General features: G+C 36.2%; 1 protein-coding gene across 6 annotated transcripts in view; it reads right to left on the minus strand.

The window, feature by feature from the left end:
• Window positions 1-945: 945 nt before the first annotated feature.
• Window positions 946-19,389, minus strand: part of FBXO15 (F-box protein 15) — a 28,676-nt gene continuing 10,232 nt past the window's right edge. For 4 of the 6 annotated variants that reach the window (XM_065831843.2, XM_071804295.1, XM_071804291.1 and 1 more), the window contains 7 exons: window positions 18,925-19,167; window positions 18,437-18,646; window positions 16,651-16,780; window positions 14,183-14,265; window positions 13,103-13,248; window positions 9,119-9,243; window positions 946-5,602 (listed from right to left, as the gene is read on the minus strand). In XM_065831843.2, the coding sequence (XP_065687915.1) occupies window positions 5,333-5,602; window positions 9,119-9,243; window positions 13,103-13,248; window positions 14,183-14,265; window positions 16,651-16,780; window positions 18,437-18,646; window positions 18,925-19,167 (1,207 nt within the window). In that variant the 3' untranslated portion in view covers window positions 946-5,332. Of the gene's footprint in view, window positions 5,603-5,975; window positions 6,038-9,118; window positions 9,244-13,102; window positions 13,249-14,182; window positions 14,266-16,650; window positions 16,781-18,436; window positions 18,647-18,924; window positions 19,168-19,389 lie in introns of all 6 variants that reach the window. The other 2 variants (XM_071804293.1, XM_071804292.1) reach the window with 2 other exon arrangements.

Raw genomic sequence — 19,389 nt, forward strand, 5'->3', positions numbered from 1 at the left:
TTTTTCTGAACATCACAACTTTTTTTTCAGTATATTTGTAAAAATGTATCTTTTATCTTTGGTATGCAAAAAATATTGATGATACTGAACTCTGATAAGCTAAGCACTTGTCTTAGCTTGGGCGGTTTGGTGGTGTTTTTTCTGGTTTAATAGTTAAATACTTTCCAACTCCTGCAGCCTAAACTGATTTGTGATATTTAGTGAATAACAGTACATTAACTAGCTATTACACATCCTTCCCTACCTTGCATTTTTTTGGATAAGATTTCATCAGGACAGCTGAATTTAACTTTGTGCATGACTGGTTCTGGAGAGAAAAAATTATGAACATGCATTCCAAGTAGTTTATATGCAGAAAATAAGTAATTCTACATACTAATATATGGCCAGTATCCGACTCACAAGTGCATTTTCCTTCAAAAGGTTCATTTCTCTTGAAAAAGAGAAAAATAACAAAAACCTAGAAAGAATAACTCCCATTTCAGTTTTAAGCTCTACAGTATTCAACTTTATTATAAACACTTCCACAGCTGAATTAGCATTAATACAAAGTAGTATTACTCCTTTTTCATGGACATTTCAAAAGAGGCACAGCATAAGAAATACTCCTAAATGGTTTAAAATTTTAAGTAAGAAGAGAATAAGCAATGCTTTGATGTTGAGCACAGTAAATCTTTCCTCACCGTACACAACTGACTAGCTACCCTTGTTGGCATCATTTCCCATTCTAATAAATGCTGGAAGCAAGACACAAGGAACAACACCACGATTTAACTTTTCATAGTAACGTACTTCTAACCCACTACACCAGGGGTGTCGAACTCATTTTCACCAGGGGCCACACCAGCCTCGCGGTTGCCTTCACAGGGCCGAATGTAATTTTAGGACTGTATCAATGTAGAAGTAGTTACATTGATATAGTCCTAAAATTACATTCGGCCCTGTGAAGGCAACCGCGAGGCTGGTGTGGCTGCTGGTGAAAATGAGCTGGACACCCCTGCACTACACATAAGCAGGGACTAAAACCCATTGCTTGTTCTCATTCTGATTTCTTGAAACATTGTTTTATCTGTGCAGTTTCTAATGCAGTTATATTTGAGCTCAGACTCAGTTATCACAATTTAGTGAGTCACTGCGTATCAGCTGAGCTGCAGTAACATGCCAGACAGGCAGAAAAGCAAATGCTTTTAGCTAAATGTCCTTGTAATTGTTTGAATGTGTTGGAACACCTCATAAATATAGGGTAAGCTACTACCTGACTGTTGCTGGATGGTAACTGATTAAGATGTACTTTAGATATACCCCTTGATGACTTGTCTAGAGTCTTATTCTGAAACAGTATTAATCCCTTTCAGCTCATGGTATCCTTATTATTCTATATTTTTGCTAAGTATTCAGTCACGTGCATCAGATAGCCACCTAGCTGAATTTAAAAAAAAAGAAAAAAAAACACAAAACAAAACACCACAACAATGAAAAACGAAAACAAAAACACAACAAAACACAAACAAAACCAAACAAACCGACACCCACAACAGTCCTTGTCTCAAAAAGCAAGCATATGACAATGAGAACTGTTTCAGTGAAATCAAGACCATACTTAAATACCTAACAGACAAATGTGAATCAAAACATGCCTGCTAAACAGGGATAGAGAGGCCGGGCAGGAAAAAAATAATATATCTGTAATGAGCCTATGCAGCAAACAACTGCATTCTGTGTTCTACCAAATGTATCAAAAGCACATGGGAACAGAAATACATAATGAAAGCAGAGCTGGATCTCTACTAGCAATTGCAGAAGGATGGGAAGAAGAAACAAGAAAACTGAAAAGCCACTTTGAAGCAAAATACTATGATTACTAACCTACACTACAGACTTCAGAAATACACAGCTGCTGGTAGTTCCCCACTAAGTAAGCAAACCACAGTAAAGAGCAATGATTCCAGAGTGGCAGTGTTAAAATTAAAGACAATTCTTTAGATGTTATAAACCAACACAGTTCCAGCTTGTATCAATGGAAGATAACATTAAGTGCCCAGGAACATTAATGAGTTGTTTACTGAAGACAAAAATAAAATCAAGAACACAGAAAATGGAAGCATTTAGGTACACAGCAGACATCTGGCAAAACAATGACAAAGGGCAGGATTAACATTTAAATGTAGTTCTATTAAAAAGACAACTTCTCTGCTGTTGGAATAATCTCATAAAAGCCCTTTCATTAAATCACTCTTTCATACTAACGGATTCCTTTTCAATGCAATTTAAACTTATTATGTTAAATGAGCACTATTACAGTTGCAATAAAATAAACATAAGTACTGTTTTTATGCTTGCCTACCAGGTAAATCACCCTTTTAAAAATACTACAGTTCTACCTGCTGCAGAGTACTTAAAAAATACACATTTAAAAGTTCGTGTTGGCTACTCTCTTTTTACTTAGATGAGTCGTTCCGTGAGAAACACACAAATAAAAGTAAAATCTTTAACTTTTCAATCTTTTCCACTTGAAAGTGCTTATACGTTCTCTCACAGGAATTGTCCTACTACTTGCACAAATGATGCAATCACAACAAAGACATTGTCCTGTCTTCAGTATGGAACACTAACAAAACCTTTAAGAGCAGCTGCAAGAAATCCTGAGGCATTAAGAGAAAAATGTGATGTAAGGCTTAGTGTCATGACCAGTTGTGTATTTTGATGATCAGATTTCAAGTGGTGCCTCCATTTTGCCCGTTTCTTGTAATAATTGCCTTTCATACAGCAAGAACATTTTATCACAGAGTGGGACATGCAACTCGTCCTGCTGCCTTTTGTATCAGGCATATAAAAAGAAACTTGGTAGAAGATTTGCTAAAGCTTTTATCAAGCCATGTAGTATTTTTGGAACAGATTATATTTTTTTTCATAAAAAGGGCTAATGCTGTTACCTAATGTCACCCATTTTCTTTGTGGAGGTTCAGTGTTATTTTCTCATTTATACAAAGAAAGCAAAATAGGAGTTGAAGAAAACTAATTTTGAGTAAAGCCTCATGTAATTTTCCAGGTTTGATCATACAGGTGGTAACTACGGAGTTTGCTTCTGCTGTGCAAGTTAACATCAACTGTCAGCTGAAATTAAAGCAGTGTACACATGGCATAACACTACAACAGGTTTAGGTCCATCTCAGGTCTATCTGAAGAAGTAAGAATGCATTCTTAGTCTTCATATTTTCAGGAAGGACAAGATTATGGTCCTGATATTCCAGTGAAGATGTGCGAGAACAGCTCTGCAACAGTTACCTCCATTTTTGAAGATCTCAGAACCATCATTTGCTTGGGTCTGCTGCAAATACATATTCTTGTTTATGAACAGCAGAAATAAGTTAGCAATACCCTGAGGAAACTCTGCTATGCCTTGTATCACTTTTTAGGTTGACAGTGCTGCTAAAGACTTGCCCACCTCTTTATTACTGCTACTAAACTTTCAGGCTACTAGACTGGAGCATTGGGGTAAGGACAGCCATACTCTCTTGTTTCATTCCCAACAGTGACACCAGAATTTTCTATAAAACATTCAATTGTATAACGAATTCAAGTGCCTTGGAAATCAAAATTGCTTTTTAAAGAAAATTAAGTACTTAAAAACCAAAACGAAAACAAAACAAAAACCCCACAAACAAACGAACTAACCATTGGAAATGCAACAAAAACTCAGCTAGAGTAAGCAGTGACAGGATTCTTAACCACTGGATGGCTGCTGCACACCCATTGACTTCGGCAGCTTCACAGCAGGTCAGAGAGCATGCTTGCACATCTTGAAGGATGAATGCAGCCAGAATAATTCTACATCTTCATTTACAGGCTTAGCAGTGAGGTCAGTGACTGAAGACTTTGGGACTGGGCTACCATTCCCTTGCTTAAGGTGGTGCCACAAAAGAAAAACTTGACTGGCCACTTGGCTGTGCAGTATGAGTTTTGGCATCTGTTACTCTGGAATTCATCACACCTAGTCCACTTGTTAAAACATCTATGTGATTTCTTCCCCATCAGCAGTCAATAAGAAAGGAAACTGAATGCAGCTGATCCTGCTTGTTACACTGGCTAAGGACCAAACACAGAAATATTTCCATTTCTTCATTAGGTAATGTTATACAAGTCAAACTAGAACTGAATCAGCCTTAACTTTATTCTCTTTGAAAGTTACATTAAGAAACAACCCTGTCACTAAAGTACAGGTCTCCTACTGTCGCTGCAGTATAGAGCACAGGTGCTTCCACATAAACACTACTTGCATGAACCAAAACGCTACCATAATAAAGTCACAGAAGGCAACAAGAGAGTTGTTCTTTTTTCTTCACAAAGTGCTGTGAAACTGCACAAATTTGCTGTGGTTTCAAACACGCCATGTAATGACACTGGAGTCCCGATGTCACGTAATTTTATTTTTTTTAAACAGGAGCAGTAGATTTGGTCCTAAAGTTACTTCAAATAACATGAAAGATCAGACACACATTCAATTTTTATATTAATGCTTCTTGTGAAACAAATGGTATCAGATATGCATTGTTTCCAAAGCAACTGAATGTTAGGTACATTCAGTAAGAGCAGGTATCAGCTCAGCTGTGCTGATGGTTTGGATACCAATACATAGGCCAATACATGACGCAAATATTTAGGTTCAAATCAGACAGAGGGTCCCAACATGGGAAAACAGATGAAATATGAATTCAAATAAATTTTGTAATAGACAGTATATGTGATTTTCTTAATGAATGACTTAACTGCTATATTGTTCAGATCCATCACTTCCTGTCTAGCTTTTAAATACCCTACTAGAATACATTTAAGTGAACTATTTTATGAAAAAAGTACTTCTGCATTTAACAAAACCTGTCAAAAACTGGTATTTACCAATAACATTCTAAATAATCTGAACAGAACAGCACATATGCTGTTTTACTACTAGGCATAAAAGTCAATGTTCTCAAAAATAGTGTAGATTACGTAAGGTAAGACATTTTCACAGTATGGCTCTCGCAAGAAGCAATTATTTAACCATAGAACAAGTATCTATAAAGAAAAATAATCCTAGAAATAATGTCAATATACTCAGTACCAGAAACAGACTAACCATGTGATGTTCAACAGAGAAGAAAAACATTCATTTATCAAAATGTCTCTTCAATTCCTCCTATATCAATTTAAAATATATATATACATATATAGGTACACAAGTGCACTTCTTACTGAAAAACTTGCAGAAACAGTCTTGCTCATTGGTATCAACTTTAAGCATCAAAAGTTTAGTGTGTTTTTGTGTTTGAAGGAAATTTGTGACCCAGTTAAGTCAGTAATTGGTTCCATACCAGTTATTTACCTTTTTGGTGCTTATATAGAGCACCAAATTGACTATAAAATACTCCTTGGTTTCTTCCAACCATACGAACTCAACACAGACTTTACCCTCTGAATCTGCATAGTCTGTGGTATACATGTGACCCATGTAGTCATAGAGGGTGGATGCCTTGGAAGACAGTTCCATGTAGACTGGGGCACTGAAACACCAGAAGGGCTTCCCAGTTTCATCCAAGAGGGTAAAATCCATCACGTAGCAGTCCTACAAACACAAGCAGAAGAAATTATTTAGCTGTGTCATGGCACAGTAAGTAGATCTGTCCCTGATTTTAGGAGACAGATCAGAGTTCAAAGAGACATTTCTGACATGAAGGGTAAAAATTGAAAATATGATTGGTAGTCCTCTACTGACTACTAAAAGCTACAAATACTTAGATGTTTCCTACAGAAATCGAAATGCAACTTTCAGACATCAAAAACTCCTACAGAAGGTAGCACTGCCAACCTAAATGAGACATTAATTCTTGAACATTTTAAAGCCTTTTAAGATCTGTGTTTCTCAATTATTAGTTACCTTACAATTCAAATATCGCTAGTCCTTCCAATATGAGAAAGAAATCTAAGTTTAAACTCACGTGCTAAACTTGTGCGAATGCAGCAACGTTTGCAAAGATTCTCAGAGATCACCTCCAGGGCACTGCACACACACACAACAATTACCCTTATACGCCAGCTACAAATGAAAGGTATACAGCACTTTTTGAATGGCTGCAAGATTCAGTTCACAAAAAGGTAACGTTAACGTATCTTTTTACCCTTTGAATAATTCTTCCTTTTAAAAACTCTTGAAAATATTTCCTTACAACACTACACAATCAACATCACTTTATAATGCTAAGATTAGGATGCCAATTCTTAGGTACTTGCAAACTGCTGGTTTCACACATGCCTTAAAAGCACATGGGTTGTGTGTCACTGTTAATATCAGCTGTTACCTACCCTCATGAGTTCTGAATCACTAAATGAATCATATTATCTTAACTAAGATATTCATTACTTCCAGGAATATCACACACTGCAAAAGTGTAAACAAACCAACATCACATATTCTGTGCCAAAAAATTCATTAGGAATGGTTTATTTCACTATATTACAAAGTTGTGCTTCCATTGTTTTAAAATTTCTTTCACTCTCACTGTACTTCAATGAAACAATACAGAGCAGATGGCACAAACGTGATACAGACAGTTTCCCTAAGTTTGTTACTATACCCTACACTGGAAATACAAAATTCAAGCCAAATCTGATGATCATTTAGTAACTTATACAAGCTATAAATTTACTTCAAACAAGAAAGAATGGTCAGAATTTCTGGTCTGACATCTTACATATCAAAGGCCAATTAATGAAAACAAAGCAAGATGGCCTGGAGTGTCGGAGGATTTTTTTCTTCCCACGTATTTCTAGCTACCTGTACTTCAGCATTTTTTTGATTAAAAAGTCCCCCCAAAAAAAGAAAAAAGTTGGCTTTTTTTTTCCTTAGAGTATTGGACAAAATTCAAATAAATTCGAAGTAGTGGCACGTTCTCCTGGCCGTTGCTGAGTTTATTTAGCCTTCCGATGTTTTAAGAGTTTTGGAGATTTATGTCAAAAGCCAAATCGAATTCTACCCACAGTTATGTGTTGGCATGTGCAATCTCTCACCACAAAATGAGGGGTTTAAAAAGAAAATTGATATTATTTATTTTTTCCTAGAAAAAAAATATTCAGCATCACTTATGCTGTAGCACATAGGCCTGAGCTAAACTAAAGGCTACAGCCATAGCTCTCCGTTTCCACTGACAGTTAATTTCCCAGATTTTTATGTGCTTCTCATTACTATTTTCACACCAAAAAAAAAAAAAAAAACAACAACCTGTCAAGCAGTTGTTAATCATAGAGAATAATAGAATGATTTGGGTTGGAAGGGACCTTTTAAGGCCATATAGTCCAACCCCCTGCCATGAGCTGGGACATCTGCAACTAGATCAGGTTGCTCAGAGCCCCATCCAACCTGGCCTTGAACACTCCCAGGGATGGGACATCCACAGCTTCTCTGGGCAGCCTGTTCTAGCGCCTCATCACCCTCATCAGAAAAAAAAACAAAACAAAACAAAAAACAATTCTTCCTAATATCCAATTTAAATCTACCCTCTTTCAGTTTAAAACCATTGTCCAAGGTCTGCAGTGACAGGACAAAGGTAAAAAGTGTGTCTCAGTCTTTCTCATAAACCTCCTTTATATTTTGAAAGGCCACAAGGAGGTTTCCCTGGAGCTTTAATTTTCTGATATCTGTCCAACACGGCAGCAAGATTTCCTACCTCCTGTTGTATGCTTTTCAAGCAAATGACGTATATTCTGTAATTACATGCTAAAATCCCACTAACTTTAAGCATGCAAGTAGTTCTAAAGAATTAATGGGACATACAAAATAAAACTAAAATAAACCAAGTTTTCAGAAGTTTCAAAAAAGCACCTATTACGCATTTTGGTTCATGACTAATCATAGCAATTAAAGAAAGATCACAAACAATTGCCTTAAAAGTGTTTCCTTGTTAGCCTGAATTCCTTCTAATTAATGATACATAGGGGAAGAATTTGTTGTTCTTTTGAAAACAAACACCCAACTCAAAAAACTTTAGTACAAAATGAGAAAAAATGTGAGTGAACAAACTCATCATTTTACAAACAACGAATTTGAACAAAAAAAATTGCTAAAACTGAGCAATTAGAGGAGGACTGAGAACTGTAATCCAGGTTCAACTGTATTTGATGTTCCTGACAAAGGAAGTAGATTACTAAGTTCTAAGATAAATTTTATATTCCTCATTGCACAGGAAAGCTGGCTGACACTGTAAACTATAGAACAAGTATGTGAATATCTATGAGCAAAATATGATGTTATCAAACAGTACTCCACTCCACACTTACGCAGGATTAGCAGAAATTAGTTTTATTAAGTGCCAACATTGAAATCACATATTGTACTAGATATTTTTTCAGAATATTTGGTACTTTTGAAATATTCATGCAGCTAAGTACATATATGTACCTTCACCACTATTGCAAAATCTACAGAACTACTCTCAAACTTTAAAATAATTATTTCAGGAATCTTATACAAGAGAACAAGTGCAAATTTCTCTAAAATACAAACAGTTAATCCAGCTGACCTATGTACATGACTCAAGAGCTATGTGCTGACTGCATGAATGGGGACTGGAGTTTCTGCCTGTGTCCATCGGCATTTTAACATTTTCCAAGAATTTCTAACTTTCATTGCATGGACATGCTACAACAGAACTGCAGTGTTTCCCCAGGGGTTCAAGATTTCCAGAAGAAAAAAAAAAAACACACACCAAACACAAACAAAAGTCCAACACCACCAAAGAAAAAAACACACACAACCACAAAAAGCAGATCTGCAGGATGTATTTTGGGCAGCATTTCCAAGCAGCGCTGGTCAGTCACAACATCTCTGCTGAGTGGAAAGCACTGGGGTCATCACACATGCATTATGGATCTATCATGCAATCTAGACTCTAAAACAGAAAGGATACAACTTTTTTCCCATCAAAATTCACAGCATTTTTGCAATAGTTGAAATTATTTTTTTCTAGTTACATACATCTCACACAAATAAACACTTATTTTTTAACTTATCATCTTTAGGATGCATAAACGTAATTCTGTTTCAAGGTTAGTATTTCCAGAAACCAAAAAAATACTTCTGACTGACCTTTACATTGCCTTTCAATGCATCTGTTTCCCAGGATAAGCCAAGTGTCCCAGTAAGAGGCACGTGCTTTGTACTATCCTTTAAGGTTACAACTGGTAGCCTCAAATATCCATTTGCAATGTCACCTGAAAAAAATAACAATATATAACATTATACTACTACAAATCAAACTAAGCTCAAGTACACCATAGATGTTCTCTCTGCATCTCTCCACATCTCTAGTTTCCTCCCACTCACCACTAAGGAACCCTGACATATACCAACAGCTAGATAGCGAGCGCATTATAGAGAATTTAAGTTGCAGTTCATGGCTTTCATTCCGTGATCCACAGTTAGAAGCAACAGCTAGAAAAAAAATACTTGGTATGTTTGATTATGAAAATCTGAATGCCACCTAAAATACTTCTGCAAGGATGCAAGGAGTAAATTCCACATTCAATACTTCAGTTTCATGCTGCCAGTGCTCCAATCACTGCTCACTCTCCAAAAGTCAAGCTCAACACATAACACATGAAATAAACTATTAAATACTCCCCTGTTTTTGGTTGGTTGGTTGGTTGTTTTTTCCCCCCCTCTCCTTTTTTAATCTCTCTGTTCTGTCTGGTAGCTCAAATAACCCTGTATGATAGGATATAAGAATAACTAGCAGTCCTCCCTGGCAAGGGCATTGCATCATTTAAACTGACAAGTAGTATGTGCTGATTTGAATCAAGTTTTTAAATTACGGACTATTCATTTTTTAAATGGTCTTCAAAGACTCACTTTCATTTTTTGACAGAATTAAGATTTCTTTGTAATTTTTTAAAATTTTATTACTACATATAACCATATTTCTTCAGTATGGCTTCCTCCTCCCTCAAAAGAGATTGGCCTTTTTCAGTTGGTTTGAAAAGGTTTCAAAAGGTTTGATGGAATAAAAACAGATTGTAAAACACATACTGCTAACAAATTAATGAAGCCCAGGACATCACTACTATTCCATGGCATTAATAACATGAACAGCTGCATTACTAGATGGATCACCTAAGGTGTAAGTTATAAAAATAAAGGGAATATGAATATAGAAACATATATCACGTAAACAAATCTCAGGGGAAAGAAACAAAGAGCCAAACAGTTCAAAGGCATTTTTTTTTTAGGTAAAAGTCAAGCAAGTTTGTTTTGCTACCCAAGCCTTTGTTGCAAGGTTATTTTCACAGGGAAGGCTTAACACTAATTCTGGTGGCAACAGCCAGCCTCAACAGGCTGAAAAGTTCATTTAAACTTGCAAATCGCTTTTCAATGACAAGCAAAAACATTTCAAACGCAAGATGTGATATTTTACAAACGAATCTTAAAAGCTCCCTAAACGCACAAAAATCACCCCATTACATTTTGCAAGCACACCACATCAACAGGGAACAAAATTGAAAAGCAAAAGCTTAGACTACTTTATGGCTACACAGCCACGCTTAAAAAGTTGAAAACCTCGGTAAATACATTTCAAGAATGTTTATTAAAAAGCTAGATGTAGTATTCGTTGCTTCTCTGAGTCATATGAAGAGCCTGTCACAACTTCCTGAAAACAAGAAAAAAAAAGTTTCCTAACACTTTCCATTCAATTTGAAAGTATTTAGCATATCCACCCTACAGTATCTGTCAAAAAGTCCATATTGCCATTTCTGTTTAAATGGAAGCATAAAATAAAATGCTAAAAAACAGCCAAAACGTAGTGGCAAAATAGCTAGCTACTGCAGTGCAAGTATTAGTAACAGAAAAAAAGATCTGAAGCCATATATACTCCATCTACTTTGTTCAATGAAGTGTGATATTACTTTTTTAATTTAATGTTAAGAATGTTGCAGAACAATTTGAAAACAGAGCAGCAAAATGAAGGACAACATTAACGAACACTAACAAAAAGCAGACAAAAATGAAACTAAACACAACAAATAAATCAGTTTTTCTGTAGAACAAATGGACATTCACTGGTAACTCAGAAGTGTCTACAGCTGCCTAATGGAAACAAATAAACAAGTAAAGCTCCAGTGTAATAGCTGACAAATGATCTGTGTCTCAGCTTGTTCAAAGTGACACTGGCATGGTACATCCATAATTTAAAATACATCTGGATTGGGTAGATAATTTAAAGAAATAGCAAGACTTCTCAGTATGTATGAGACCTCCATGCCTCAGAGCCTTCCCAGAGAAGAGGACAAGCCTATGACTAGAACAGAGCTGAAAATCAAAGCGCAAATTGTCAAATAAAACCAGCTTGGACAAACCTACACTGTTGGCCACATTCAGAAACACCATGTTTACCAGCAAGAGCAAAGGGAACACGAAAATACTGTGAAGATACGTGGCAGCAGCCAGCCATTAAGCTGCCTCACTACATTATTTTTGAGCACAAATTATGGAGGAAATCAAGCACTTTCCAAAAGAATTATTGTGCATATTGCCTGCAGAAGCCTGGCTTCAGCTGGCTTATGTCCTCTGAAAGCACAATCCAGTGGCTGCCACACAGCTCAAGGACACAAAACCTAAACAGTTCAGAAAACATTCATGATCATAAAACAAACCCTGTAACTAGCAAAGTGAGATGGCATCACAGCTGTAGCTCCTGAACATTTGCTATAATTTGCATAAACATCAGCTTTTTCTTTAACAGAAGCAGCTTCTAAGCAACAAAAAAGTGATACCAACAAAGAAACTGTGCCACATACTGCTTTCTCTTGTACAGCTGTATTTCTGGGAGCATAAAATTTTCATTTCAGAAGACAAAACATGACATTCACCTAAAAAAAAAAAAAAAAGTAAAATGAACTGGCCCTCTGGGCAATTTACAGAAGATTTTTTTTTTTGGAGGGTATAAAGAAGATGCCTGTATTGAACAACACCTCAGGAGAAATTTCTATTGCTACCTGGATAGAATTTCACTCAAGTTTTATCCTTATAAGTATTTCTTTATTTCGAGCTTGGAGCTTTTCTGGAATCTGAAAACACGGATCTTTGAAATTCAAAGGACTACGACACTCCACACTGCACACAAGGCTAGAGTTTAAATGACAGTACTTAGAATCATCAAATACAAATTTTAAAAAAAGAACAATTTTCCTAATGATTTAACACTGTAAAAGACTTAAGCCTGATAACAGTGCCCTCTACTGTTTCCATCAAAGCAGTATTTTTTAAAAATCAATAGAAAGTTCATTAGTAGTTATCAGAAAAATACTGGGAAAAAATAATTCATTTTCAGTGTTTAATTTTAATTGTTTAATATTTTAATCTGCCTCTGCTGACAGACAGGCAGCATTGTTTTAAAGTTAGGTCAAGAGATAGATCACTCACATTAGAATTATTAAGTTGGGCAGTACATGAACAGCAAGGATAGCAAATCACATCTCATTAAAAGAAATGCTAAGTGTTGAAAAAAATGCAGCACAGTTAAAAACAATCACTGAAATTGTTTATCACACAATGAAACAATGTCAGAATAGGCAACCTCAGGTTGACATAAATAAAAGCCATAAATCTTAAAGATTACAGTATCTTCTAAAAATGTATTTACATATTTAATCTGTCAATGCACCTAAACCATACTTAAAAATTCTACAGAATAGGTCCCCAAAATGTGTGAGGACAAACTCACTCTCCCTTATAGTATAAAAGTGGAAAGAACACCAACCTGCACCAAAAGCTGTGCTGCTGCATTATTAACTCGGCACCGAATCAAACAAAAATACCCTGACAATCTGCAGACCTTGTATCTCAGGCCTGACATCGTGTCAGTGTTATAGCGGGCAGACGTCACATAGAGCAAGCTTGTGAAACCACACAACACACCACACAGATACAAAGAAATCACCCAGCGAACAAAGAGATAGCTTAGTCTTAAAAATCCATCTCAGTTTCTCCCCTTAAAACAGAGATATTGGATATAAAGGAAAAACGTAACAGCAGGGATCATTTTAAAAACAGACATTACTGTTCTGTCAACTCTACCTTTTCTGCAGAAGAGGTTCCTGAATGTCCCACACAGGTAGGTGCAGCTTCTACCATGCATATCAAGATGTAGACTGTAGTCATGCAGGCCATATTCTGGGTCAATGTCATCCAATACAGGTTTATTAGGTGGAAAGGCATATTGACTTTAAAAATAATGATAATAGAATTAAGCAAGGGAGAACTACTTAACAGAGACACAGTAAATAGCCCTAACACTACAAATCTGAAAGCCAACTAGCTACAGACTTCTCTGGAGTAGCAGTTATTGAATAATTTTGTCTGCGCCCAACCTAAAAGAGAAACTACTGCACACAAATGGCCAGAAGAGCCCAAATCCCAGGAGCAAACGAGCAGCCCCTCCACAGGACCCTATTTGGTAGTAAGGAAGATGGTGTTAAGTCTCAATTTCTGTGTGAAAAGAGCCACACTAAATTACAGTGGGCACAGAGTACTACCAGTAGATACAACAGTATCTGAGCAAAAAGCTGAGGTGGGCTAGGGGGAACATAAATCCCCAAAATCGTCTTCTAAAGCTAAAAAACTCCATCTTTCTAAACAGCTTACAGTGTATAAACAGGTATATTATACACTGCAATATGCACATATAAACAAATACTTCATAGGAAATCCAGCTAGTTTTTCAATAGGACTGAAAAATAAATACAGGTACCTCACCAATTTCCTAGATTTCTTTTCTCTCCTCTTACACAGCGAAAGATTATTTTCCTGTTTCCTAAAATGTCTCCCTTCTTTTCTAGGTCTTTCAGAAGGAATAGGGAATAAAAAGACTGTATGTGGAAAGGGAGAAAGCATGTGCAGTGTATTTCTATCTTTCTTAATACAGCAAGCACTCATACACTTGTATGACTAAATTATCTCCATAATACCATAACAATGGCAACATTTTAGTATGAAAATATTTCTAGAGCTTTGTATATAGTTACCATAATGGTTGTTTCTATTAAACAAGAATAGTTAATTACTGCCTAAATATAAACCTCTTACCAGCAGCCAATTTTAACTGTAAAACTCAAAGCTTTATTCAAAAGGTTATCTTTATTAGCCACAAAAACTTACACAGTAGCAGAACCCAAAGTGCTTCTCTCAAGAAGTTGATGATAATGAAGACTCGCCATAACAAAAGCAATTTCATTTTTCTCCTGAAAAGTTAATTAAAGTAGATGTATTTTCATCTGGAAATACTTTTTTTTCCACAAGGTCTTCCTGAGCATTAAAATTCATAGATAAATGCTGCTGCTCATTACTCTGCCAGTAACTGTAATGATATTAATAATAATGGCTTGCTTAAACACTTGGAGGACTATGACTGCTACTGTCCTTTCACAAGAGTAGAGAATCTATGTAAAAGATTAGCACATTTCTATATTATGGGGAAAGAAGGGGAAACCAGCTATGTCAGGGCAAAAGTAAGCAGCAGGAATCCACAAATTGTACTTCTGTAGCTTCTGCTTACCACTTTAAACCAGACACCTAGAAAGGCTCAAACAGGCCTTACTCCTAGCTACTAAATACCTAAGCATTAAGCTTATTTTAATACATAAGGAACTATTTACAAAGAGAGCTAACACCAGTGAGGAATACAGAGCTGTTCAATAGAAACATTGAATTTCAAAGTAAAACCCCACATGTCTTCACCAGATTACATGCTCCTGGGAAAATGATAAGAGATACCTTCTATAGGCCTATATATCTCAAAGGAAACTTCAGAGCTCAATGTGAGAACTAAACATAGTGAAACTTATCTATTACTTCAAGTACACAGAATGTTAGGATTTCAGCTCTTAAAAAAAAAAAAAAAACAAACAATTTTTTAAAAAAGCATTTTTAAGTCCTACATTTGCAAACATATAGATAAAGAGCAAAATTATTCACTATCAGCAGTCTATTACTGTCCTGAAAAGTAGGTAACTATTGTTTTCATGTCTCTGGGTTATCAAAAAGAAAATTACATCCCCTATTTGAACTTTTTTTTATTATTTTTAGCTATTCCTGTACATTCATAGTGCAAAATTACAGCTAGAACATATATAATGACAGAGATCTATCAGTCACACAGGGGCTCTCAGTTTTGCTCTGATCAAATAACAGAAGGTCCACATAACATGTCCTTGGTTATCAAAACTACTAGCATCAACCATTTCTGTTACATGGCTATGCGTAAAAAAATTAAAAATAATAATTTTTAAAAAGTAGTGTCGCATTTACAAATATTACACATCTACAATTAACAGCCTAACGTTACTCTGCCCATATAGAGATTAAAGAACAGTTGTTCAGAAAAGTAAGCAGGAAAAATATACTAGAGAGAGGCATTCGATGCTTAACAACTTTGTGTAACTTAAGTTATGATTGAACCATTCACAGGTGCTGAAGGAAGTCTCTTTCCAAGCATGGGAACAGGTAACACACTAGCTAGACCACAGGGGCAACACAGAGACACCAATTTACTAAACTTCTGAATATACAGAAGAAATGACTGTTCAATTATCAGATTTTTTCATAGGCTGAGACGACCCATGACAGACCCAGGCAGGTCAGCTTTCAAGGTCAAGTTTTCTAAGAAACAGACAGCTTTAAGAGTGAACCAAATATTCCTTCTGTGGTTTTAAACCATTCCTCTGGTGACTGTGCACATTAGAGGCAGCAAGAGTTTCCAGTTGGAAATGAGACAGTTTAGAACAACTGTTCACAGGCTCCTTGAGGGAAGTTCCTTGCCAGAGCCAAATAACTTCCGTCTACATCATTAGCATGACTGGGGGAGGAGGAAAAGGCTGCCACCTCTGAATTTGGACCAAGAGCAGAACATCCGAGATGGGCTTCCATAGCACCTAACTGTAAGCAACTTCAGGCAGACAGTGAGGTCACCGTGTACTCAGTGCAAAGACACAGATTCCTTTAGAGCAGACATCTAGTTTGGATGTTTTGCGCTGCTCTCTGAAGACATTCATCTGCACACACATCCTGCAGAGACTAACCCTTAACTCAGACAGTTAATATCAAGAACTGAATGTCCCCAGACAGGCATGATTTTCAACATTGTTACTGCTGGAGCAGGATACGACTACCTGGTGATGTAGATTAAAGGAAATAACTAGCCAAGTTGCCTTGTGGGAATTCATCACTTCAAGTGACAGGGACAGGGCAAGGCATGAGTCAAAGGAAGAAGCAAATCTCTCCTCAAACAACTCTATTTACAATGTCTCTAGGCTACCAAACTTTGACATGTTAAGACTGCCTAATAAATACAACTGAACACAAAAATAAGTCAGCACAGTATCTGATATACTATAAGACATAACTGTTCTTTTAATTGGAGGTGGATTTTTTTTAATACAATAAATCATCAGCTAGCTGTCCCTACCTGTATTTTATTGTCGATACAGACAAGATCTTTCAAAATCCAAAGGAAAAAAAAAGTAATATTAAAAACAAAAAAATAAAACCTCCCAAAATCCCAAACTGCAAGCAAAAAGAGTTAGTTTCTTTGCCTCAGAGTACAGTATTGAAACAAAATGTTATCTTACCTTCCAAAGTCCTATTAAGAGTTCCGGATTCAGACTGAAGAGCTGGACAAGCTTATCAGCACCAATTGCTACACCACTTTCAGTCAGGTTTGCAAGATGGTATTCAGCAATTAAGGAACGTTGACGGGGTCTTTGAAAAGAACATATAGGAAGTAGCAACATAACTATGTCTCCTTATATGAGTAGAAGTTCAGGCTAATTTCATTTTTAACCCTGAAGTCTGACCAACAGCACTTCATGAAAATAGTTCTGAAAGCATTCAGCATGCACAGCCATACATTTTACCTCTGAACAACCACAGCACACTAGCAGGATCTCAACACATCACAAGAAAAGAAACAAAAGCCACAATAGGATGGTCTGATATACTATTTAAAGAAAAACTTATGTGCTTGCCCAGTATTTCGAAATAGACACAGAATTACTTCATAATTTGTTTGTACTACTATATTGGTACTAGATGGAATCACTGAAAAATTGTCAGTATGAAGCAAGCTACTAAGAAGGTAAAATCTTCTTCCACAGAAGCAAAATTTCAAGGAAAGCATCAAATTGTACATATAATAAATTAAAAGCTTATGTTAGAGGAAGCTTTCCCTTTTTTAGAATGTTATTTCTAGATTTTTGCCTGTCATCAAAGCTATTTAGCTCAGCTTTAACACCCTTTAACTCAAGTTCAAACTCCACTGGCATTCTCACTGGCTAATGATGCATTAAAAAGAGCAGAAAGTGAAGCCTGCGTTACCGACTCAGCCTCTACCAAAAAGGCTTCTCGTGATATTTTTTTTAGGCAAATACTTTGCTTCTGCTTGAGGAATCATGTTTTTTGTAGGTGAACAACCGTTCTCCCTTTTCAGAGCTCTACTGCTAGGGGTTTTGTGTAAGAAGCATGTAGCTGACGTTAATGTGTTGTGAAGTTCTGTTATACTTTTGCCAAGTCACTATTCGCTGTAACTGGTATTCCAACACGTACTTTTAGTAAAACTCATAATTGAATTGGACCCCGGGACTGATTGTCTGTCATTCACTTCACATAACCGTGCAGAATTAACCCAGAGTTAACTCACACCTGGTCTCATCTGTTGAGTCAGGGCGTGTGTCACATTTAGAATTAACTCATCCCATCTGTTGGGATGGGACACATGTGGAAAACTCCTTGACAGCAATCAAATACTTACATATCTCAAATGTACGTTTTTAATTTAAAAATCTTTTCTCAGAATATAATGCCAAAAAATATTGTACACACTTAAGTTACAAAACAACAGCCATCCAACACTGTGCTGTGGACTGCCTTTTTTTTTTAATATACATATACACATTTATATATTGTACACGCAGCCAAACAACAGGTTCCCTAAATTCACATACGTACCTATCAGACAGAAGAAGATAAATGTTAGTAACATAGTTTACTAGATTGTAGCCACACAAACATTGATGAACTGTTCCAATCTAAGCGTCTCAAGTTATCCCCAATTTACATGTTTGTTTCATGCTCATTTGTATCTATGCCTTAGATTCAGCTTTCCAAGGCAGGACCTATCAGTCAGTATGCTGCATGCCAGTAGCTACATTAGCCTGTGAATTAATGTCATAGTTTGCTGGATTATTATCTACTTCTTGCTAAAAAGCTGTACCAATGAAGGACATAGGCTTTGGAAGAAATACTACAGAGAGGCTTTCTAAGAAAGCATTAAGTCAAACCAAGCTCAGATTGTTCCTACAGACACATAATCAACCAATTACAACAAAAAACCCTCAAAAATCCTATGCTAAAACTCACCCATTCTTGCTGGGAGCTCTGCTTTGGTCAGGAAGCAATGGTGTAACTCCAAATAGTTTTAGGGTTGACAGGATGTCCAAGCATGGCCAATTTGTACTATACCAAAGTATAGTAACAGATGTGTCCTTAAATGATAGGTTTGCCTTCTCCATTACGTGTTCCTTTCCATTTTTGTCCTTGAGAACAACTATCCATCTCAAGTCCAAGGCTCTGTTATTTTAGGAATTGAGAAGAGAGAGGGGTATTTAAAAAAAAAAAAAAGATTCTCAAAGTGACAAAATTAAACTATGCTTCCAACAGAATTTTAAAATTTCTACTAACTGCTACTTATGTTTCTCAGGCTAGGTCATTTATAGGCTATCACCATATCTTCCCATTATGATATACATTTTATAGCTCTATTCCATATCTCCCTAGCATTTCTAAAGCCATTAATATTCAGTATATTGTTCTTCAGTAAACATCTTCTGTGACAAGGCATTGCTTACTCCATAGCTTCTTTGTTTTTACATGGAAGACCTGTATAAGGATCTACAGGTTTAACAAGTCGCATTACTCTAGTTTTGACAGCAGCTATTTGTTTTAAGATGTATTCTTTCTTCCAGTATCCAGGCTTTCTATCGCATAGAGGAATACAGCCCAAGGAAATAGTTTCTGTTTGGTCAGACTTCATTTTCCACATTGTCCTTTTTGCTTGAAAACAACTGGAATAGATTTTCAGCCAGATTCCACTGAAAATAAAAATAGAATAAAGAGGAAAACCACATAAATTTCAATAATAGTTACCTAATGATTCTTATATGCATGTCTCAGCTACCACTCATCATAATGTTAGCAGAAAAACATAAAGGCATAGATTATCAGCAAACTGGGTTTGATCTAAATCTAAATTTATAGAAGACCAGAAACTGTAGCATCGTAAGTACTAGTCAAGAAAACGTAAAAGCAATTAT

Source organism: Patagioenas fasciata, chromosome 2 (genome assembly GCF_037038585.1).
Source record: "Patagioenas fasciata isolate bPatFas1 chromosome 2, bPatFas1.hap1, whole genome shotgun sequence".
Classification (NCBI taxonomy): Eukaryota; Metazoa; Chordata; class Aves; order Columbiformes; family Columbidae; genus Patagioenas; species Patagioenas fasciata.